We start from the raw sequence: 8,704 nt of genomic DNA, 5'->3' as shown, positions 1-8,704 counted from the left end.
GAAGAAGAAGAGGCGGAACACCTCTCAACACATTTCCGCCAATAACAAACCTGCTAGCTTGTAGCAACTTGAACTGTATTGTTTGTGCTTTTTTCCCCCAAGTGTCTGCAAAAAATTGCTAGGCAACGGTTGTTTGGAAGTTGGTTAATTAGAAGACGTTTTTCCTGGAATTACACAAATATTACCATGAAATGTTTAAACCGCCGGTTATAAACGTGAATCAGCAAATAAATGGTTGCGACTGGTGTTAGCTGACAGGCTAACGCGCTGCTCGGTGACATGCTCTTTTTAACAGGTCGTTGGACGTTCGCGTATTAATTAACATGTCCTGAAACGCGTCAGGATCATCGCGCTGCAGACGGACAGGGGGTTTAACAGTCAGAGTGTGACCTAGAAAAAAAAAGATACCGGGCCTTTTCAGACGATTCATGTTGTTTCCTGACCGGGAAGCGTTACCTTCCCAAGTTTTCCACCAGGTGAGTCAACATAAATGGCAGTAAAACGGAGGTGGAAATTGACCCAACCTGAATATGAACAGTCATAGAGATTGCTTGTAGTAATATATCATCTATGCTGCGTACTTAGTTTAGGTCATATGAGGTCATAAATGTATTCTTTGTAAGGTTAGCGCATAGGTTTATTTGACTCCAAAGACACCTGGGTTATTTTATCTAGGCTTCATGGGATGTTTTAACCAGGTTTTGTTTATTAGAAAGCTTGAGGAAGTGTATGTCCCAATGTAGAGATCATTTCCTGTCTTGTGTCTAAATAAAATAAAAGACAGGACAAAACATAACAGAACAACTACTACTTCTTCTGGGTGCTCATCTTCCATCTCACCCCATTGCTGGCATTCTCGTCTAACATCAACCCTCTGTATCGCTAATCCTGTCTATTGTTTTCAATCTCACTTAAAATCTTAGCACCTTCAGGTCTGCCACCTTCAGCTTGGCCTTCTGTCTTTTTGTTAGAACCACCATCTTTGAAAAATACATCATAGCAAGTCTCAATACCTGTGAACCTATCCTTCTGTCACATCTCACCCCTGATACTCCATCCACTTCACCCTATCTGCACACTATTCTTCACCTTCCTATTGCACTTTTAATTAAAGAGAAAAACAAAGAGGTTGTATTGGAAAGTGTTGGACTATGTAGAACCACAATAAAGAGGTGTGGCACACTGTCTAAATGTCAAGTGTAGGTGTTTTATTCTGCTGAGATGTGGTAGTTGCAAAAGCCATAGCATAATGTTCACGTTAAGGATAATAGTAGCCCCAGATCATGCTAGAAATAGACCCTTCTTGTATCTAATCTCCTCACTGTAGAGGGTATAGGTTCAGGTTTTTCCTTTAATGTGTCAGCGGCCTACATGTTTCCTAACAAAAACAAACAAAGAACAAAATATATAGACAGCTTAACATTCCTGTCTGTCTCTGTTTTTCTTACGGTTCATCTCACTCTGCAGATTTGCAAAATGAAGATGTTCTCTGTGGCACACAAGACTGTCTTCGTAGTGGATCACTGTCCCTACATGGCAGAGTCCAGTCGTCAGCAGGTGGAGTGTGATGTGCTGACAAAGAGCCGAGCTCAAGGGGTCATTCCTTTGGCCCCGGTGTCAAAGTCCCTGTGGACTTGCGCAGTGGAGTGCTCCATGGAGTACTGCCGGATCCTCTATGATATTTATCCAAAGGACAAACTGGTTAGTGTCTATCTTTTATTGTTTGTTCATCTAAGTGATATAATTATGAGACTGGGCATGCTGGATGTCCACTTTCTAATGTCATCCATGCCACTGACATTTTCTGCCTCCTCTTTATTTTCCAGGTTAATTACATTGTGAGTGATTCAGAGTTTCACATACTGAATAGCTGGAGGAGGGAAGATCAGAGCACTCATGAGGTAATCCACTAACCATTTAAACGCAATAAGCTGTCTGAATTGAATTGTAGTTGTAGTATCTAACAATAACTTTGTCACAATTTGGAGACATTTTCTTTGAACTCAGTGTCTCCCATCTTTCTTCACAGCTCATGTCAGCTCTGGCAGCTGTTGGGCCACCAAACCCTCGCGAGGACCCGGAGTGCTGCAGCATCTTGCATGGACTGGTAGCTGCAGTGGAGTCATTATGTAAGATCACAGAGCTGCAGCATGAGAAGCGCATCGCTCTGATGGACACAGCTGAGAGAGTTGCTAACAGAGGCCGTATTATCTGCCTAACTAATGCTAAAAGGTAAACAGAGGCCACGTGTTCAGTGTTTCAGCTCTTTATTTTGTTTGAGTCATAAGAAAAACTTATACAACTGTATCACTGAAAACCTTGTGCAATGTGAGTTAAGGCCATAATAAAACTCTCATCTATACTTGAATGAAGGTTACCACACAGCTAATACAGTGATGGAAAGCTCATAACAGTCAGCTAGAAAAACGCGGGATACTAAAACATATTGGCTTCACTTATCTGCTGAAGGAGCATGTTTTATCAAATGTGCAAGACATGTTGCACTTCTGGCAAGAAGCATTGTCTGCATCAACTCTAGTGAGGTGTAACCAGGCTTTTTAAACACCTTTTTTTTTGGTTTCCTCATTGTCGCTAAGAGAAGAGTATGTGTTCTTCCGACACAGGCTCAGAGAGAGAGACGTTTGAATGCATCAAAACAGATGCTGAACAGTTTCCTGAACTACTCTGAGTCATTTTTTTTTTTCAAACCAGTTTTGTCAGGTAATATTTAGATAATTTTTTTAATCATAAGAATGAATCAACGGAAGAATTTTGTTTCTAAAAAAATAGAAACTGCATTGTTTTCTCTCTGAGGTAGCATAAAGTAACAAGAGTCAGTAACAAGGGTTAGAACCTGCATGTTCAAAAGCTGTCAGATTGATTGGAAGAGGTGTATGTCTGAGGGGGGCTTGCATGGAAAATGGGTCCTTTGTCAGCAGATTTACAAACACATGTGCCTCTGTGCAGCCATGCACTCTTGCAACACTTGTCATTTTACTTATCCATAAATGTCCATAAATTCCTGCTCTTTTTGTGTTTTGTCGTGCAGCGACACACATGTGCGCATGCTGGAAGACTGCATTCAGGAAACTATTATAGAGCAAAACAAGCTGGCAGCAGGCTCAGACAGGTCAGTATGCAGCAAAGAAAGACTTGTCCACGTGATCCTGACTTGGTTATAAAAAGTGAAACTCTGGTATTGCCTGCCATATTAAAACTCATTGTTCTGGTTTTTAAGGCTCATGGCCATCCAGCAGTGTGAGCTGGTTCTAGTTCACATCTACCCACAGGGTGAGGACACACTGGTGTCTGACCGGCCCAAGAAAGAGGTGGGTGAAAAGCTTGACAGTCAGCGTTTAATTAAAATCAACCACTATAGAAAGTGAAGACGTGTTAACGCTAAATTTCACCCAAACCCCATTTAATCTATCACAATCCAGCTTTTCACTGTGTCTCTCTCTTTGTGTCTCAGATCTCTCCTCTGCTCACCAGTGAGGTGCACAGTGTTCGAGCTGGGAGGCACCTGGCCACCAAACTCAACATTTTGGTCCAGCAGCACTTTGACTTGGCCTCCACCACCATAACGAACATCCCCATGAAGGTAAAGGCCATCTTCGTCCTGCCTTTTATCTGCTCTTGCACATCTTTTGCCAAAATGTTGATTAAAACAACATGTTTGTCTTTCCATGCTGCTAGTATAGAAATCTTTTTTTAGAATACAGTGCACTTCTCGCTTTTTTTTTTTATTGGACTGATTGGTTTTATGTTTTTTTTTATCCTCTTTTCTCACTCATATCCACATTTTTGTTTCTTTGCTTGCTTATAAAGTGCGAACCCTTGCTTCACTAAAATAACCCAATGCACTCTAGTCGCATCTTTTGTTTGATCTCATCTGCATGTCGATGTGACTGTGAACCTGCTGCTGGTTTCATGCTGTATTTTCTGTTTTGCTAGCCCACATTAAATGTTTGCGAACAGGTTAGTACTCTGATCACACACACATCAAACTGAGGAAGGGGGCAGAGTTTGCATCATGTAGTGTGTATATTTTGAGCCTTAGGGTCATGAATTTATCCTGATGTGTCAGTTGGATCAAGTAAAGGACGGGCAACTCTGGTCTTACGTGGACTTGCAAAGTTCAAATGTAGTTTTAAAGGGATTTGATTTGTGGGAAAATCTTTTTGGTCTGATTGTAGAGATTATTTTTATGACAAAAGCTAAAAGAAAACTTCAGAATTTGTTGTATTCAAGTGTTCATAAGTGGAAACATCTGTGACCAGCGTTGCCTCTTCTGATTTATTAAATTCTGTCAATGTGTAGATGCCCTAAAAGTTGTTCAAACTTCCCTTGCTCTATATCCACCCCTTGTAAACGGTCTCTCTTCCCGAGATCTTCCATTTAGTGTCTCAGTGTGTTCCATTGTGCTGCTTTTTTTTTTTTTTTGTAACTACTTTTTGAACGCATCTATCCCTTCAATCTGGATTCCAGCTTTTCCAACTATCCATGTACTGACTTTTTTTCCAAATGTACAAGGTTTACCCATTGATAGTAGTGTTGCCCATATTCAGAAGTAAACAAGTCCTATTATCAAACCAAATGTTTTAAACACATTAAAGCATGTTTAAACTGAATAATAATTTCTGCTTTAAAACTTGGGTCATTGAACAAACCAACATTTTTCCTTTCACTTTGTTTGTTTATCGTTTCGCCCTTTGGGACATGAAATCAGCAGTGTCGATGCGTGTTTGTGCATTTGTGTGAGTTTGAACCTTTTAGGAGCTGACTTCATGCTGACCTTTGTTTGTTAATGTCTCTGTGGGTGGACAGGAAGAGCAGCATGCCAACACGTCGGCTAATTATGACGTTGAGCTCTTGCATCACCGAGACGCTCACCTCGAGTTCTTTAAAAGTGGTGAGTGCCCACGTTACATGTCTGCCTAGCTCTAAATGAGCCAGTTAAACAGGTCAGGAGGTTGAAACTGTTGTTTTCCCATTGAAAGAAATGCTGTTGAAACCTCCAAACCCTGCTACACAAAATAAAGTAGTTCAGAAATATTGCAAGAATTAGATGGAGCTTGCACATCCTAGCTTTAGCTGGGAGGTGAGGTACAAGCTGGACAGCTCAATGGGCTCCTTGTTGATGTTTTGAGTTCTTAATCTTCGAAATAAATAAAAAAAAGTCAATGTTGTGTTTATGTTGTGTAGGAGACTTACACATGGCGGGGACCAGCACTCGAGAAAATGGACTCAAGGAGACGGTTACATTAAAATGGTGTACTCCACGAACAAACAGCATAGGTGGGCAAAATTGCAACAAAGGATCACCTAACTCATTCTTCATTTAAAAGGTTTTACACTTGCAACACCATGCATTGGTTTTTTTTTTATCTCATAAATCTATAAATTATATACAAAAGTACACAGAAAAAAATACCACATGTTTAAACTGAGACATGTTACTGTCTCTTCAAATGAATTCGCTCATTTTCAGTTTGATGGCAGCAACTCGTCAGTGATACTTAAAAGAAAAAGCTGGTTTACAGCTATTTATTTTAACTGACTAACAGGTCAATTTTCAGAACGATTGTAAAAACCTCTACAGTACGCAAGAACAAAAACATTCAGAAAATGTGAAGAAATTTCTGTGCACAAAAGACGAGGCCCTCAGGAACTCTAAAATCACCACTGGTTATTAGCCTTAGGCCACGCTTGGTGATGTTGCTCTTGAGTTAAATGATTTATCCTCATGTCTCATTTAAGCAGCGACATTTGTTCAGTTTATAGTTTTAATGTATTTTTCTGTAAATTTACAGACTAGGTATACACAGTATATTGGCAAATATTGGGATTGTTGACTGATATTAGCATTTAGGCAAATAAAATAGCTTTTAATGATGACACTGGCTGGTCTTAATATGTTGTCGCAGTTATTTAGAGCTGGAGAAATCAGTAAGAACGGAAACAATGAAAAAAGAAACAAAAGCAGAACAGTATCTGCCCAGAATTGTACAACCTGTGCATCTCTGTCACAGTGTCCTTCTGGGATCTTGTTATAAAATAACAGTAATAGTTGTAACAGACAAATAGTATTACCCTCCAGGGGGAAAAAAGAGACATCAGTGAAGGAGGCAATCCTCATGTTGTATGTAGTATTTAATAGTGGTCAAAACATTTGTTTTTTTCCACTTCAGAGCTACATTACTGCACAGGAGCCTATCGCATCTCCCCCACAGATGTCAACAGTCGTCCCTCGTCATGCTTGACCAATTTTCTCCTTAATGGTAAACTGGATTCATCACAATTTGTTTATATTTCTTGTTGAAATCCTGTTTCTTGGACTGTTCCTGCAAACCGATGAATATTCGTGTTGATGTGCCGATAACAGGTCGATCTGTGTTGCTGGAGCAGCCGAGGAAGTCAGGTTCAAAGGTAATCAGCCACATGCTCAGTAGCCATGGAGGCGAGATTTTCCTGCACGTGCTCAACAGCAACCGCTCCACCCTAGAGGACCCGCCCTCCATCAGCGAGGGCTGCGGAGGCCGTGTGACAGACTACCGCATCACTGTATGTACAGCTCCCATCAGCTGTTCAGAAATATTCAGCAGAGTTGATCTGATCCTAAATGGTTTTCTTTTTTTTCTTTTTTTCTTTTTTTTTTTTACATATTTTTCCTCAGGATTTTGGTGAATTTATGAGGGAGAACCGGCTAACTCCTGTGTCAGAATCTTCCCATGATCCCTCAGGGAAGCTGCCAGCTGAGAGGGCCAAAGCTCAGCTGGAGCGCCACACTCGATACTGGCCAATGATCATCTCCCAGACCACCATCTTCAACATGCAGGCAGTGAGGCACCATCCAGGAATACTAGTCTTCCTGATTATCAGTGTTCTTTCTTATTTCTACCAAAGACTTGTCTTTTTCCAGTTGGCCTACATCACCCTTTAGCACATGTCTGTGTTGTTTTTGCTCTATTAGGTGGTTCCTCTGGCTAACCTGATAGTAAAAGAGACTTTGACTGATGAGGACGTTCTCACCTGCCAGAAGACCGTTTACAACCTGGTAGATATGGAGAGAAAGAACGACCCACTCCCCATTTCCACTGTAGGATCTAGAGGCAAAGGCCCCAAGAGGTATTACCTCAGTTTTGTTCATTTTACACCTCCCGGTCCTGGCTTACCAGCAGAAATCAGCATTAATATTTCCACATAATTATTATCTCCAGGGATGAGCAGTACCGCATAATGTGGAATGAGCTGGAAACATTAGTGAAGACTCACGCCGGGGCGACTGACAGGCACCAGCGAGTTCTGGATTGCATCATTGCCTGCCGCAGCAAACCTCCAGAGGAGGAGGACCGGAAGAAGAGAGGGAGGAAGAGAGAGGAGAGGGAGGACAGGACAGAGAAAAATGGAAACAAGGAGACGGACGACAAAAGCTGGCAGGACTCAGAGAGGTCAGTAGTGCCCAAGAACCTTCAGTTTGTTTTAGCAAAAATAATTTTGTCTATCATTTCTCCATGTGGATTCACAGCTTATATTTATTGAGCTTATTGGATACAACAGAGGAGAAAGAAATAAAAGAACCTAACTTTAATATTTGTGATGTATGCTCCTCCGTCTCAAAGACTAAAGGGTTTGATGGATAAAGATGAGCAGGAGTCGGAGGTCATCAAGGATTCCCCAGACTCACCAGAGCCGCTCAACAAAAAGCCTCGCTTAACCTCAGAGGAGATTCAGCCTCCAGAAAGATCGAAAGGTACCAACAGTTGACACCTGATCTCCTTTCATAATACAATGCAGAAGCGCGGATACATTTTCACTAATTTATTGACATTTTATCACAGTATAAGGCACAATTTTTAAAGAAAATAACACCACCCAAACTATTTATATGTTTTTGGTTCGCTGTGTTTGCAGGTCCTGTCTCACTCCTCACTATGTGGAGCAACCGAATCACTGCAGTCAATTCCAGGAAGCACCAAGAGTTTTTTGGAAGAGCCAGCTCCGTGAACAACAAGTTTGAGTTGTACCAGCACCTCAAAGATGAGAACGGGTGTGTTCAGTCATCTGTGAAAGTGTCATTATGCTGAATGAATACCATTCTTGTTAGTGCGGTTTGTGTTCATGCTCAGGATTTTAAAAAAACTTGACATTGTCCTTGCTTACAGGATGGATGTTCATGAAAATGGGAAGGCCACCAGATGATGTTTCCACAGCTCCAGTGTGTCAGCCTTTCTGCAGATGAGATTTTGGACCACAGTGCTTTTAAGACTGCCCAAAAAAGGACATCAAATTAAAATAGACGGTGAACTCTTAACAAGGAATTTCTAATTTTTTTACTCCTAATTTTGTAGTTATGCTGTTCACATGTTGCGTAACACAATAAAAACTGCCAGTAGAGAATGTTGCTGTTGGCTTTTGCACAAATCATGTTCAGTTTTATCTTGTCATTACTTCATTTGTCTATAGAGTATTTTGTTTTTCATTGAGGAAAGATGTCTGCAGTGTTCAGTGTAAGACTTTAAGTAGGAATTCATAATTCATAAATGTGTGTAACCGTCTGTAAAAGCCAAAATCAGAACAGAATTTGGCCATCTCATTTCTAGGTCATCTCCTTCAAAAAGCTCTGGAAAATAATTTTAGATTTCTCTCTGGAAATCAGGCTCTGACCACTTACACTTTGCCAGAATACCGAACCAGCGACTTG

At 40.9% G+C, this 8,704-nt stretch overlaps 1 protein-coding gene across 1 annotated transcript; it reads left to right on the top strand.

Annotated features, from left to right (window-relative positions):
- On the top strand, positions 1–8,425 carry ints13 (integrator complex subunit 13). Its single transcript, XM_003444974.5, has 17 exons — positions 1–476; positions 1,468–1,701; positions 1,827–1,901; positions 2,030–2,232; positions 3,050–3,130; positions 3,239–3,329; positions 3,473–3,601; positions 4,828–4,912; positions 5,206–5,298; positions 6,192–6,281; positions 6,386–6,564; positions 6,677–6,841; positions 6,974–7,128; positions 7,221–7,451; positions 7,623–7,753; positions 7,915–8,050; positions 8,166–8,425. Exons 1-17 carry the CDS (start codon positions 429–431, stop codon positions 8,200–8,202), a joined length of 2,163 nt encoding a protein of 720 aa, XP_003445022.2. The 5' UTR covers positions 1–428; the 3' UTR covers positions 8,203–8,425.
- The last annotated feature ends 279 nt before the right edge of the window (positions 8,426–8,704 follow it).

This window comes from Oreochromis niloticus, linkage group LG17 (genome assembly GCF_001858045.2).
Source record: "Oreochromis niloticus isolate F11D_XX linkage group LG17, O_niloticus_UMD_NMBU, whole genome shotgun sequence".
Taxonomy (NCBI): domain Eukaryota; kingdom Metazoa; phylum Chordata; class Actinopteri; order Cichliformes; family Cichlidae; genus Oreochromis; species Oreochromis niloticus.
Note: the sequence above shows the minus strand (reverse complement) of the source record. Positions and strands in the feature narration are given on the sequence as shown.